The sequence below is a fragment of the Haplochromis burtoni genome, unplaced genomic scaffold, assembly GCF_018398535.1.
Source record: "Haplochromis burtoni strain Fernald_Lab_line unplaced genomic scaffold, NCSU_Asbu1 Contig_161, whole genome shotgun sequence".
NCBI lineage: Eukaryota > Metazoa > Chordata > Actinopteri > Cichliformes > Cichlidae > Haplochromis > Haplochromis burtoni.
The window spans coordinates 815471-830761 of NW_024582522.1; the positions used below are offsets into that span (position 1 = coordinate 815471).

A 15291-nucleotide genomic window follows, 5' to 3' on the forward strand; every position below is an offset into this window, starting at 1 on the left:
CCACATGTCATAGCAATTAATCCTTTGCTTTCACTCTTACTCCTTTCTTTCTGTCACAAATCACCCGTTACGCTTGTCTCCACCCCCTCCACCCTGTCCCCACCTCTCTTGTGCTCTATCTGCACTTTGGATGGTTGACCGCAGGTATTTAAACTTCACTCCTTGCAGCTTCCCTATTACACCTGCCTCACTCATTCACACACATACATTCTGCCTTGATTTTACTGAGTTTCATTGCTCTTGTCTCCAACACCTCAATTTTTCAGGTGGTATATAAATTAGGTTTATTACTATTATTAGTATCATTATTATTGGAAGGTAAAATGTTTTAATTTTTAATGAGGATATTTAAATGACATAGCATAAATGTCACCCTTTGGATTCAATTTCATATTATTGTTTAAAAATGTAATTTCTTCTTCTTCTCATTTGAATACCCCCATATCTCTGTATGAAAACATCTTAGGGTGAAACTGCTCCCCCTGCTGACCGTTCACGGTAACCGTGGAACGGCTGTAGCCCGCTGGCTGCTCCGCACAACAACACAAACGCCATCTTTAGCTGACAAGCAAAGTAGCGAAGCTGAGAGTTGAGAAGCGAAACTAGGTCAGGCGCTCGGAAAGCCAGCACACTTTTGAAAACCTCATTTCACCAGCTTCCCGGCAGTTTTCGCTAACCTCCCGACACACCGTGCTGTCGTATGGTCCAATGTGTTTGATCGGTCGGCCAGCTCGGACGCAGTTTTCTTGTGTCGGTCCCGGTTGACGTTGAGTGACCGTCTCTAAATAAACAGCCCCACGGAGGAGGTGATAACCAGGTGAGGAGGGTGAAGATAAATAACTACCGCAGACCTGTAAGTGTCTGATCGAGCTGTTTTTAGTCACCGTTTTATGTTAAGTGGGTAGACTTTGCTAAGTAGTTGCCAAGATGTATAGTTGGGCTGAGCTAAGCTAACTCCTGACGGGTGTGTTGTTGCTGTAAATTGCGGTGGCATTAAACGGCGTCCACAGCGTGGCATTTATGCGTGGGAAAAGGCGCTTTTATTAAAAGACAGTATCAGCGAGGAGAAGCTAACTTTGAGGCAGCTTGACCACACGGTGTTGGTGGTTGAAGCAGAGGGAGGCGTGTCCTCTATCTGTACTGTTTTCATTTTCAGGTGGGCAGAAGAAACGCTGAAGGAAACACGTAGGCTGTTCTTGCAGTTAATCATCAGCGTGTGTGAGGCAAAACACGCGGAATGGTCCAGTGCACACAGTAGTCAGGACAGACTTCCAGGAAATAAACACGTTGCTTTCTAACTTGGTGCTCGCGTACCTGTGAGAATCGACCGATACTGGGGGAACGGGAAAGCCGATAGAGGCAGTAAGCTGTTTTAAATTGTTAATGATTAAAGAAACTCGTCACGAGTGTTTTTGTTTAGAAAACCAGTCAACTAGTTAACCAGTAACCACGCAGCCACAGGTTAAAACTAAAGAGGTATCATTAGAAAACAGAGTACACACACACTTTAGTGGACAGCAGAGTAAATATGCTTTTGTGATGTTCTTTGAAGTTTTTTAAAAAAAATTCTTTTCGATTTAGTTTTGGTTTGCTTTTTTTCGTGTCCCTTTTATTCATTAAACATGTTCAGCATTAGTTTTCATTAATTTAGCTGTTAGTTTTATTTTTTCTGGAATTAAGATAACTCTTTATTGTCATTGCGCAGTCATACCTAGTACAATAGTACTATGAAATTGGAAAACCGTTATGTTTTGACAAGAATGACAGCTAAATATACTTCTTTTATATATTCCGTGATATAAAAATGCAATATTATTTCTGTTTTCATGCTTTTTTTTTTTCTAAAGGCCAGTTTTTTATTTTTTGCATCTGCAGCAGTATGCAAACGTTTTGATTATTTAGATTTTATATGTATTTATATGTAACTTTGCATTTGTATGTAAACATGTGCAAACATACATGGAAATACAGTGTAAAACGCGAAATAGTTTGTACAGTTCTAACAAGCTTAAAAATCGATATTTAGTATGACCACCTTTGTTATTCAACACAGCCTGAACAGCTTTTGTGTGATATCTGGATATATTCACGTATATCCACAGACCAGTTCTTGTATCATTTGGGACACCTCAGTCTTTTCTCCACATTTCCCTTCCTTAACAATGGCTTCTTCTCAGCCACCCTTCCTATGAGACCATTGCTGAGCTTCAGTGAACGTTAGAGAAATTTTTTTTGTCCAGTTTTCTCAAACCTTTTGAGGACACTCTGCACACCATACTGAGATATTAGAAGTTGTTGTCTAATAGTACTTTGGAAGTCACCTTGGTGCAAAAATAAATTTTTTATGGTTAGCAGATGATGCTATCTTAAGCATTTTTCACATATTGAGCTAAATGCAGTACATTGGAAACAAATTGTGTCTTTCTTACAGGCTACTAGAAATGAAGTGCCCAAGATACAATGTAAAACTGGTTCTTTGCTAAGTTGTCTGTTATGTGTTGACACAACACTGTTAATTTAGGTGCCTTTTTATGCTTGAATGGTCAGTGTTAAAAGTCTAAACAAACAAACAAGCAAAAACATTCCTCTTAAAATGGTCAGCTAGAAGGAATAGAACAGAATAGCTCTTTATTATCACTGTGCATGTGCAGCAAGATTATGGGTGCTCCCCACCAACTGTGCAGGAATAAAATATAAATAGTAAACAGCATGAATAAATGGCAAACAAGAGAAATGTTTTCAAAAATAAGAGAAAGGCACATTAAAGTACAATGGACTGAAAATGAATGAATGAAAAAGCAACCAATGTCCAGAAAAGAACTGCAAAAGGCCTTCTTAAAGCCTGGATAACTATTATTCAAACGCACTTAAGAAAATACAAGGAAGTTGAGCTCATTTTAAGCAAAATATAAAGAAACAAGGGGTAACTCAAGAGTTTTGCACAAATAATTATTGAATAATAATAATAATGGATTGGATTTATATAGCGCTTTTCAAGGCACCCAAAGCGCTTTACAATGCCACTATTCATTCACTCTCGCATTCACACTGGTGGAGGCAGCTACAGTTGTAGCCACAGCTGCCCTGGGGCATACTGACAGAAGCGAGGCTGCCATATCGCGCCATCAGCCCCTCTGTAGAACTGTACTGTAGAAACCTTTGTGCTCATATGTTCTAGATAGTCTTGTTTAATCAACTGCTGATTTTTAACTAGCTGAATTCAGTCAAATACACCAAGTTATTGACCTAACCATGGGGTCATGTGATCCTGCTTGGAGTCTAAATTTAGAAAGGAGAAGCACTCCTCCTGGTTTTCATTGAGAATCTATAGGCACTGGTAGTTTTGTCATCTGGTCATTTTTTAAATGGGTACATAAGATTCACATATTTATCACAACAGCTATATATGTTGCTGTGAAATGATTTTTGTTTTTGTTTTTACTAGTTCATGATCCAAAATAAGCAAATCTATATATAATTAACCAGATTACCCAATAAAAATATTTGTGGCTTTAGGGTCATGTGTCAGGCTTCCATATATGGGCTGCAAAAATGAAAACAACTGGGATAATATGCACAACGGCGAGCAGAAAAACTCAGCTCATCTGTCTGGATTTTAAACCCTCATCTTTTCACCCAGGATGAAACGAGGTCTCCAAGGGAACGAGCAGGAGGATGGAGGTGGAACCAGCGGTGGGTGTCAGAAGACTCTTAAACGGTCCCGCAAGCAGAGGAGGGAGAAAGATTTGGAGGATGAGGAAGCCCGCTGGGAGTGTCTGCCACAGGAGATCCTGCTCCACGTCTTCCAGTACCTGCCTCTACTGGATAGGGCTTTTGCCTCCCAGGTACCTGTATAATAATAATAATAAAGCAGCATTTATAGCTGCTCTTAGTTTACAATATGTAGCAGGGGGCAGTATTTATTAGTTGTAAGAACTAGAACAGCACAGTCACATTTTTTTCCCTCTCATACTCATGTGTAAGCCTCGTTTGTATTGCTTTACTTACACGCTACATTGGCATTATTATACCTAATGGTTGCTGAGTTTATCTGATGGAGGATTATGAGCCTTAAAGGCCATAAGTGGGTGCTTCAGCTTGACTTTGATTGTGATACATGCTGTATTTGTTCATATAATGAGAGAGGTCTTCATTTGGCTAAACTAAGAAGGTAAAGCAGGGTTCTGTTAGTTTGTGGGTATGGGGTCATGTTTCAAAGCACTGCCTCAATTCGAACTGCTGCCAGTTTATCTCTTTTTTTTAAAGTTGCAGCATTTTGCTGTTAACACTTAAATGGAAGGTTACTCATTCATGAGGGAGATCAACAAGATGTTTTCAGTTTTTCTGCACAAATAAAATGCAGCATGAGCATCTAAGTGGTAAACATAATGGAAAATGCAAAAGCATATAATATCTGAATGTTTGACAGCTTTGCTGTTGCAGACAAAGAACTTCCCCAATTCACTTGTTTGTTAAGCTACAGTACGGCTGTTTCAGTGGACTGAGACCAAATGCATTGGAGTATTATAAAGTCATACTGTTCATGAGCACAATTTAATTTATGTACAAAATTTTAAAAAAGCAATATAAAGTAATCAACTGTCTCACCAGTAGATCTCACCTCGGGGTAGTCTGACTTCATCGTGCTGCAGTTCAGTTCAATTTTTATATCAAATCACAAGAACAGGTCTTTAAAATTATTCAATGTATGTAAGGAAAAGGATTTTAAATTTGATTGTGAATTTAACAGGGAGCCAATGAAGAGAAGCCAGTCAGTTTTCTGGTGCTTCAAGGTCTGATTAGAGTCATTTTCCAGCTCAAACCATTTTAATAGAGCAGAACAAGGAACCAGCTGCACATGTTTGAGTTGGATCCTGCAACTTTGAGGTGGGAGATTCTCTCCCAACAGGTTTGGAAGATGGTATATAAACAAAGTGTGCAGCCAGACTCCAAGAGCTAAGGCTAAGGCTTTGCAGTTAAAAAGAAAAGTAGTTAGACACCAAAATTGAGTGATCTCCTTTGGCCACACTTCACCTCTCCACTGTCTCGTGACTTTAAGCCGGGTAGTCCCCCCCCCAAAAAAAAGAAAAACAAATTAGTCACAATCCTGCAGAGGGCACCCAGCAGCAGAAATGCATAAGAAATATTTTATTTATGTGTTATGTATATATTTACACCCATGAAACAGGCAGTGAGGATTTTGACACTTCTTAATTTCCTTTCACACCCAGTTGGCTAAGGAAGTTGATGCAATGCAGCATGTTTGAAGGTTCTTACGGCTTCACACATGCTTTATTTATACCGTTGGCTTGGAGTCAAGTATTTTTTAAAAAGGAGCCAGTGGCTCCTTTTTAAAAGATCATTATTAATATTAAATACTTATTTACCAGTTTACTGTGCCATGTCAAACAGATGCTACCTACTGCTACAAAATATTAGTGGTATTTAGGAATAGGAATTTTTCCAAATAACTTTTGAGCATTATGATTGCGTAACTCAGCGGGAGTTTAAACAGTAAGCAAGCAGATGTATAGTGTTGCTGTTTTCCTGTTTCAACAAGTCATATCCTCGACATTTGTGCCAGGGTGACACCTCTAAGATTAATTATTGGTTTCTCTTCTCTGAGTCACATTTTGTCCTCTTGCCTGAGGATGAAAAAAAAAGAAGTATTTTTGTCTTCAGCATGAAAAATTGAAAAGTTTGTGTTGTTGCTGCAGGTATGCCGAGGCTGGAACGAGGCCTTTCACATGCCAGAACTGTGGCGATGCTTTGAGTTTGAGTTGAACCAGCCAGCCAGCTCCTACCTGAAGGCCACACACCCAGACCTCATCAAACAGATCATCAAGAGGCATTCGGACCACCTGCAGTATGTCAGCTTCAAGGTACGAAAGAGAGGGGGGCAGTTTGAGGTTACAGCAGTTCAGTGATGAAGCGAAGTGGATTTTTATGTGCTGCCCAACTCCCAGTGCCATTTTCTCTGTGTGCTGCCAGGTGGACAGCAGCAGAGAGTCTGCAGAAGCAGCGTGCGACATCCTCTCTCAGCTGGTGAATTGTTCTTTGAAAACTCTGGGGCTCATCTCCACAGCCAGGCCCAGCTTCATGGAGATGCCTAAGGTCAGCCTCAGCAACAGGGTTACATCGTGTGCATTTTCAAGTAAAAGCAAACAGACGTGACACCACAAGGTGGACTTTTGCAGAGCCTTAGAAATGAGGCATAACTGAGAAGATTTGAGAACCACTGAAGCACTCAGACATGAGCTTCTCTGAATTGTAACGCACCGCAGAGATCTGAAAATCCACCGCTTTAGAGCTCCTTTGATTAATGCCTGAAAGGAAGCTGGTCTGATTAAAGTCAAGTGCCTGTGGGAAGGTCTACAAGTTGATATCTCCAAAATCTTGTACTCAGCCCCTGTTTTCTTTGACACTTTTATCTCAGAAGACAGATCCCACAGATGCATATAATGTAAAAGAAACTCTGTGGAATTATGGTAATTTGCTGTGCGGCGGTCTTGTTTTGTTTGCAGCTTTTATTTTACAACTACCTGCACAAATGTGCATCTGCTCCTAGACAAAGCTGAAAGTTTCAGTGTGTATGTGTAGTTGAATTAGATGCTTGTTACTAGATCTGTCTGCAGATTTCTTAAATAAAATGTTTGCTTATTGTTTCTTTCTCTTCTCTGTTCAACAGTCCCACTTCATCTCAGCACTGACTGTGGTTTTCGTCAACTCTAAATCCCTGTCCTCCCTGAAGATTGATGACACGCCCGTGGATGACCCGTCTCTTAAAGTCCTGGTGGCCAATAACAGCGACACGCTCAAACTGCTCAAAATGAGCAGCTGCCCTCACGTTTCACCTGCAGGTACTGACAAATGGAACAAATGAGAGAAATTAGGGGCCTTAATGATTAGTAATGACTAATTAGTCATTGTGTAGAATTTGATTGATTGATTGAGAACTGTTATTGCTGAAATTGTAAGGTTTCTCCCTTGTTTCTCAGGGGCTTGGGTGCGATTTATAGACGTGGTGTACAGGTTGCCAGTAAACACTGCATTTATTTTTTGGGCGTGTATTTCCAGGCATCCTGTGTGTGGCTGATCAGTGCCATGGCCTGAGAGAACTGGCTCTCAACTACCATTTGCTGAGCGATGAACTTCTCATCGCCCTCTCCTCGGAGAAGCACGTGCGTCTGGAGCACCTCCGCATTGACGTGGTCAGTGAAAATCCCGGCCAACAGTTTCACACCATCAAAAAGAGCAGCTGGGACGCCATGAAGCGTCACTCGCCTAAATTTAATCTGGTCATGTACTTCTACCTCTACGAGGATGAGTTTGGCCCTTTCTTCCGCGACGAAATCCCCGTCACGCATCTGTACTTCGGCCGCTCCGTCAGCAAAGACGTGCTGGGGCGCGTCGGCCTCAACTGCCCGCGTCTGGTCGAGCTGGTGGTGTGCGCCAACGGGCTGCGACCGCTGGACGAGGAGCTGATCCGCATCGCCCAGCGCTGCACGCAGCTGTCTGCCATTGGCTTGGGAGAGTGCGAAGTGTCCTGCAGCGCCTTCGTGGAGTTTGTCAAGATGTGTGGAGACAGACTGACACAGCTATCCATCATGGAGGAAGTACTGGTTCCAGATCATCGCTATGGGTTGGATGATATCCACTGGGAGGTATCAAAGCATTTGGGTCGCGTCTGGTTCCCAGACATGATGCCTACGTGGTAGAGCTCTGGTAGAAGGCTCATCTTTCAAACATGAAGAAAACTGATTTTATTTTATTAACATGTATTGATTTCAGCTACAAAGTTCTGTATATAACTTTTGTATTTAGGAGTATATTTATAGATTATAATTTACGTAATTTGTAACATTTAGTATGTTGTTTTCTTCAGCCCTTGAATACTGGATAAATATAGTGTTTGAGGAGGGTTTGGGAGTGTCACTTTTCCAGGGGGATTAACAAATATGTCTGGTAACTAATGGCCCGTTTATGCTCGCCGTTTTTGCCCTCACGAACGGTGATGTACGACGAAAGTGACATCACATCCACCGGGCAATCCACGCCTTTTATTCGTCATTCTGGTCAATCCACAAACTTTTGTAGCTTTACACAGGTGTCCGTGCCATTGCTGCAGCAGCTGGTTTGGGAGTGCACTCGTGTCAGAAGTAAACCTCTTGTTTAATTCTATCATTGCAATTGTTTTGCTTCTGGTTTTGACTTTTTCTCCTGTGCCACAGTGAATGTGGATGTTTTACGTCAGTGGTGACACCTATCATTCAGGAAAATCCTGCAGCAAATCCTGCTTTAAATGATGCGCTATTGCGACGTCACAGTTGGCGTGCAGAACCACCGGTCCGGCGAGCATAAATGCGCCTAATTAGTTTCATACACACAAGATGCATGTAACAAAGATTCCTTTTTGCCTTGTAAATATAATCCTTTTAATATAAATCAGAAACTTTAAAGCACTGAGCTTAATTTCACTTAAGCGAGTTAACATGCAGATTTTAAAAAGAGATTATCATCACCACACTGAACCCAGTGTCTTTGAAGCTAGGCAGTTTAGTCTTAGAAGGGGATGATCACCATTATAAGCTAATGTATTTTAGTACTCATTCAAAGCCACCCAAATTAATGTTATAGAAGCTTTTCTGATATATTTTTGTTTGTTTCTTTACAGCTGCAGTAATAAGTTGTGGCTGTACAAGAATGAGTAATTTTCTTTTTTCACAGTGAGGCGACAGCTTGTTATAGATTGTGGTTGCTGATCATGTGATACTACAAGGAGGGAGGCAGCGGCACAGACAGTACTTCCTTGTTTTGTCTGCTCCATCCATCACTGTGTCACGACTTCAGTTTTATTTGAATGTGCTTTTGAACCTCATGTTTCTGCCCTGTGTTTGATTTTGGACAGCAAATTGTGGAGGCAGTTTTCTTTGGTCGCTTTGGCCATGATCGCGTTTGTCTTCATATACTGTATAAATATGTGTATATATAAACATATATGTGCGTGCATGCGTAATGTACGATAATTTATTTTCTGCATTGCCTGCACCCACGTTCCTGTAATTGTAAATATAAAATCTGTTATATTTAAAAACAAATGTAAGAGAGAAATTCTAATCATATATCTGTACATTTGATGATTCCTTTCGATGCACTTTTACCCTAATGAAGGTCCCGAGAGTAGCATTAGGGAAGGAAATGGAAAAGTTTTGGAGCTAAATGGTCACAGGATTTAGCAGCGGTTCTCCAGTCTAATAACTCTGAGCCACCTTTTTGTAGTTAACTTGATTTTACAAGGTTCGTTTCTTACAAACATTGAGATTATAAGATCCTAAAGTGGATTTTTTTTTTTTTTTTTTTGTTAACTGATACACAGAAATCATCCTGGGAAACCAAAACCCTCGATACAGCACAGTCACTGATTATGCTTCTATTTCTAACTTGAAGAAATATTAGAGTGATTCAGGAAAATTGTAACTAATTGGGAACCAAATTCAGAATTTCAAAGGTTATTTGATTGATGTGCGCACCGTTGTAACGTTAGGGCTGTGTTGTTCAGCCTGTCGCAGACACAGTGGACTTTCAGAAATGAAGCGGGTGGTTGTAGATGATATTTGAAATTGTGCAGCCCTGCAGACGGGACAGTATGGCAGCTGAATGTTGATGTAGCCGAGTGTTTTCATGAATGTGTAAGCTTGAAATATTTATCTTTCTCTATTGTTTTTGTTGCAGTGGGCTGAAATCTGATTTAAGTTGGACACCTTTTAGTCTGTCAGTCATTATGTTCCGAGTTTATGAGGTTCATATTTCACCTTGTCTGTTTTTTTTTTTTTTTTTTTACTTTTTATTTTTTGGGCAAATGTTAATAGAAGAGCCACTCCTTTATATTGATATCCTACCTGTAACAGGCCCTGTAACATCTTACTTGCAAGTTTTCTGTTTCTGCGAAGATGCCACGCCTAGCAGTGGACTTTATCCTTTACTGGCGCACAGTACAGTTTATGGTGTATCTATACAAATGCAAATATGCCGTCTGTTGGTTAATATTAACCACATTTGTGTTGTGCTTGCACATGATTATCGTAGCATCAGAAAACTGGCCGAGTAAGGGCTGCAGTTGTATAAACAACATGTTGTTTATATTTAATCTAAATAAAGCTGCATTGTATTGAGAAGATTTTTGGAGAGTAACGTCTCGTTCTTTTCCCAAAGAGATGAAGCATTCCAGTAAAAATCTTTAAAAAAAAAAATTTGTACTATAAAGACAATGATGTGCTTCGGTTCACATGGATTTAAGTTCTTTGAACTGTTTCGAGATCATATTCAGAGTTCGGTGAGGTATTTGGATAGATATAGACTTTATTAATCCCCATACTGGAGAAATTCACAAGTTACAGCAGCACAAAGCTCAGTAAGAAAAAAAAAAAGGCATTAGAGATATATGAGAACATCCATCCATTCGCTTCCGCTTATCCTTATTCAGAGTCGCGGGGGGGCGCTGGAGCCTATCTCAGCTGTGATAGGGCGAGAGGCAGGCAGACGACCATTCACACTCACTCGCACATTCACACCTAGTGGCAATTTGGATTATCCAATTTACCCATCCCCACAAGCTGCATGTCTTTGGTGGGTGGGAGGAAGCCTGAGTACACCCACACAAACACGGGGAGAACATGCAAACTCCATACAGAAAGACCCCGGCCTGAAGGTGGAATTGAACTCGGAACCTTCTTGCTGTGCGGCAACAGTGCTAACCACTGTGCCACCGTGCTGCCCGTATATATGAGACCAAATGAGGAAGAAAAAGACAGTGTATAAATAAAACAAGCAAAAATAATATGAAAAAGTCAATTTTTATGATGTGCAAATGGTTGCTATGTACAGTAAAATATACTAGAAGACATTTCACTAAGCTGTTCGTTTATGTGTATATTAAATGCATTAGGAGAGATAATACAAGCACACCTATCCGAGCAGGTATCTATTCTATACGCCTATTTTAAAGTTAGAAAAAATGTTGCTGTTGTGCTACAAAATCAGAGAAAAATGTGAGTATAGATATCATAAGATGCTATCATAACTCTCTGAGAGCAGTGAAATGCAGCGTTGTTAAGGATACCCTGAGTGTAATGTATTAATTAGGAGCAGACTGTTACTGGATTCTCTTTAATCCATATTTAGCCCTCTTTAAGTCTTTTCTCTCTATCCTTTGTCCTCTATTTGACAGTCTGTGCAAAATATCTTATTTAGAAAGGCTAAAGGTTTATTAAGAAGAGCAGGCGAATCACTCATATCACTAGCTTTAAAAATAAGCTACCACCACAAATAGGCCCACGCTAATGCATATGCTGCGAGTCACCTCGTTTTCATTTTGCTATGCAAGATGCTGAAAAAGGTTAAATTACACTTCAAACATCCCTGCGAGGAAACTGGAGAAAAAAGGAATAAAGTGTATTACCAAGCGAGCAAAACTTTATTTATGCAGCAATTACCTCCAAGCCAAGTGCTTTTCAAGCAGCTTTATAAACAGCAGTAAACATGAAGACATAAAAATAGACACGAGCAAGAGAGGACACAATCTAGTAACAGTTCCATTAAGTGAAATCAGATAAAAGACGTAACCTGCGGTGCTGTCTCGTGTTTCAGCCACAGCTAATTAAATTTTTAGGTCTCAGGATTTAAAAGGACAATAAGTGATATTTCTTAAACAGGAAATGCTCTGAGCTCCTGAGCTGTGGACTAAGAGCCGATGAAGTCAGATTATTGGTTCAAGATCCACAGTTTGGGAAGATTAAACTTTCTTTAAAGTTCTTTAAATTACTCACTTCATGTGCAAATATGTGCTTAAGTACATTTCTGAGCATTAACACATGTATAATTATAAACTTTACCCATGTAATTGGTGTTTTTATCTATTTAAATAGTGCCAGTTCACAATATCAGTTGCCCCTGGCGCCTCCAGCATTTTTTCATAGGGATGGCCATATGAGGGCCACTAAAAACATTGGGGCACACTACTGGGGCAGCAAATTTTGGGGGTGCCCCCCTGGTGGCGCCCCTGCCAGTTGCCTCAAACACTTCATATTGTAAAGTAAAGACTCAATATTAAAGATAACCTATAACGAATGGGAGAAAACAAAAACACAATCTTAATTCTAAATTGGAATTGCGATTTTGGCAGCTGTGACAATGACAATGAATGAACTCATGTGTACACTGTGGCCATGAATTGAGTTTAAAGTACACCAGGAAAATATCCTCGACACCAACACCAAAATAAGCCAGAACCATTGATCCAAAGTGCGATGGATCTATGCTTTTTTTTCTTTTTTACACAATTTTGACCCTACCAACTGAATTTTGCAGCAGAAACTGAGATAAATCAGACCAGGGAATCTGCTATAGAATCTTTTGATGAGCCCATGCGAACTGTAGCTTCAGTGTCCTGTTCTTTTGTGAATTCATTTTGCAAGTGAAATTCATTTTACTAAATTAGGTCTGTGAAGGTTCTCAGTCATCCAGGTCATTTTCTTTGCAAGCTCCTTTGACTTTTACTACATTAGTTTCTTGTATTAATTATTAAACCACACACTTCACGAAAGTAATTTAACAACACCCTCTGTATTTTTAATCCTAAATGAACATTTATTTTCTAAATATGGTTTTATGTACCCATATATGAGGAGCATGCACGGAGCTCTGCAGTAACTTAATACGTCGTGTCTCTATAAACTCAGTCGAGGTTAGGCGGATGCTGCTCTCCGGTCACTCCCACCGTGGGAGGACGGAGTCACTGCCGCCGGATAGTCCCCCTCAGCTGGGAGGGGCAGCAGAGCTCTCTGAAGTTGCTTTACTTGGGGAAACGATCGAGCACGTTAGCTTTATAACAGTTTTCTTTCTAGGTGCTGTACTCTCAAGGATGTTGGGTGTGGCTGGAATGCCTGGCAGGTACGTTTTTGTGTGTGTAGCGTAAACATAAACTCGCGTAGAGGTTAAATAGCCCGTTAGCTTTGGAAGCCAGCAGGCTAACACTAACAGCTTGCCAGCGTAGCCAACCTCTGGGGAGAAGTTAGCTCATCGCTTCTCTATAGTAGATAGGACGCTTTTCAAAACAGTATAATTATCGCAACACAAGTATAATTATCACCACACCCCACATTTTGGTACAAGGCAAACAAAGTGTAGAGATTACTCTGCGGAGTTTGCGGATTTCATTACATATACTTAGCTTAGTTTTTTCTATGCTACACGGTGCCAACGGCTAGCATGCTAAGTTAGTTGTATTCGCTATTTGTATAGCTCCTTTTTCAAAACTCACATAATTTTTTTTTATCATTCAATCATTCACAGCACTTTATTGGTATTTACAAAATAAATAAATGTATCTCATGTGCCCTGGATTAATGTCAGAAAGTTGTAATACTGTAATAATTAGGAAAATTGTTAAGCTTATTTATTTGAAATTGTAGAACTATTGACCAAAAGGCTAAAAATAGCTTTTTCCTAAAACAGTAAAACAAACAAACAACAACTATAAAATAGAAATGTATAAACAACAGGAGGGTATACAAACAACCATATATATCTAGACATGTCTTTGATTGATATGGCAGCAGATATAGTGCGTAGATAAGTGACTCGTTTTAGTTATTTACATGTAAATAGTACTGTAAAGGATAATGTTAGAAATTGTGAGATAATTTAGTTGTCACATGTATCAGTAATTATATATACACATCTATGTAGAGTGGTTGTGTGTTTGGGAAGTTGCAGCCAGAGAAACCCCTGACTGTTCTGTGCTGTTACCAAATTAGGTGATGACTTTGCAGTGAGTAATAGTGTTAGTGGGTTCAAATATTATTTCCATTCTCCATGGTGACAGCTGCATGAAGGAAGCTCAGGAGATGATATAGGAGTTATGTGAGAAATGATAAACACTAGTCTAAACTTGCACTGCAGTTATTTGTCAGCCCTGCATGTCAGAGGATGTTGCAGACCTAATGTATGTGTTATTGTTTCGTGCAACAGCATTGCTAATGCCCTGGCCAGTGCAGCCTGCGAGCGATGCAAGAGCGGCTTCGCTCCGACTGAGAAGATTGTCAACAGTAATGGAGAGCTTTACCATGAGCAGTGCTTCGTGTGTGCCCAGTGTTTCCAGCAGTTTCCAGAGGGGCTGTTCTACGAGGTAGACATCCTCTAGTAGTCACTGCTCATTTTACACTACATCAGTACAAAGCTCAGTGTGTATAGCTCATAAACATGTGTGGAAATATTTGTCCCCTTTTCTTTTCTTTATATAATGACTTTTTTTCCTTTAAATTATTATTTGTCTACAGTTTGAAGGGAGGAAATATTGTGAACATGACTTCCAGATGCTCTTTGCTCCCTGTTGTCACCAGTGTGGTGAGTGTTACATGGCTTCAAGTTGGTATTTTATTAGACTTGTGTTCTGTGGTGACATCTGGACTAAATCATGGTGAAAGTCAATCAATCAAACAAACAAAAAAAAAACATTTGCACTCAGTGCAACAACAGTAGGAGTGGTTTGTTTTGGCTTTTTGGTACTCTGTGCGGATTTTAATTCATTGTTTCTGGCTTGGTGGCTAACACTAATACTGTGTGGCACAAACTGCTACTTCATTTACTGCTGATGGGAGAAGAGCGAGAGACCATGGGGAAGTAACATAGGCTCAACCAGCGGGAGAGCACCATATAACTGTTAACCTTTTTCACACATAGGAATGAATGATTCAGCCCACCGTAGTTAATGCAAACAAGCGGATTAATGTCAGCTGGACTCCTGAAGCTCAAACGTTATTGCGTTATAACATTTGCATGGCTCATTTTTATTTCCTGATAGTTGTAGGGTTTCCACCAGTGTGTTACAAGCCTGTTGCCTTGCCAGGCCTATGTTGAGCCATCCCTCCAGGGTATGTGAGAATAGCTTCAGCTGTTAAGTTCGCTTAAGGGTGTTACTGGAATGCAGTCCGCATTATCTGTTGTCACACAAAAGAAAAAAAAAAACTAAGAAAACTGTTCTGTCTTTTCAACTGATATCCTTGCACAGAAGTGTATTAATCAATTCAGGCTAAATCATTCATCTCTATGTAAACCGTGCCCTCCTGCAGGAGTATATACATATTCTAGGGGTGCAACGATACTCGTATCGATATTGAACCGTTCGATACAGTGCTTTCGGTTCGGTACGCATATGTATCGAACAATACAAAATTTGTAATTTATTTTATCAACTTTCCTTCTGACGATGCTGTCTGTGTTGAGCGCTCAGTG

The 15291-nt window shown here is 40.1% G+C and overlaps 2 protein-coding genes across 3 annotated transcripts; both read left to right on the forward strand.

Moving 5' to 3' along the window:
• The first annotated feature begins 492 nt into the window (after positions 1-492).
• On the forward strand, positions 493-10178 carry LOC102290430 (F-box/LRR-repeat protein 3). 2 transcript variants are annotated; one of them, XM_005932663.3, is made up of 6 exons: positions 493-817; positions 3641-3845; positions 5718-5882; positions 5992-6114; positions 6689-6860; positions 7078-10178. In XM_005932663.3, the coding sequence occupies exons 2-6, from the start codon at positions 3642-3644 to the stop codon at positions 7716-7718; spliced, it is 1305 nt and encodes a 434-aa protein (XP_005932725.1). In that variant the 5' UTR covers positions 493-817; position 3641; the 3' UTR covers positions 7719-10178. The 2 variants fall into 2 exon arrangements, with proteins under 2 accessions (XP_005932725.1, XP_042081066.1); XM_042225132.1 differs by lacking the exon at positions 493-817 and adding an exon at positions 824-1362.
• A 2559-nt stretch (positions 10179-12737) lies between these two features.
• Positions 12738-14175, forward strand: LOC102290120 (LIM and senescent cell antigen-like-containing domain protein 1; the record flags this gene model as incomplete). The annotated part of the gene is given in 2 exon segments (XM_005932662.3): positions 12738-12948; positions 14029-14175. Coding segments are annotated over 2 exon segments (344 nt in total), but the record flags the coding sequence as incomplete, so codon positions are not given.
• Between the last annotated feature and the right edge of the window lie 1116 nt (positions 14176-15291).

What these genes read in the sequence shown, in the direction of transcription:
- LOC102290430 (XM_005932663.3), top strand. Translation starts at nt 3,642, where the DNA reads ATGAAACGAGGTCTCCAAGGGAACGAGCAGGAGGATGGAGGTGGAACC. An exon ending in ATAGGGCTTTTGCCTCCCAG is followed by an intron (nt 3,846 to 5,717) that starts GTACCTGTATAA and finishes TTGTTGCTGCAG; the next exon opens with GTATGCCGAGGCTGGAACGA. An exon ending in CCCTCACGTTTCACCTGCAG is followed by an intron (nt 6,861 to 7,077) that starts GTACTGACAAAT and finishes GTGTATTTCCAG; the next exon opens with GCATCCTGTGTGTGGCTGAT.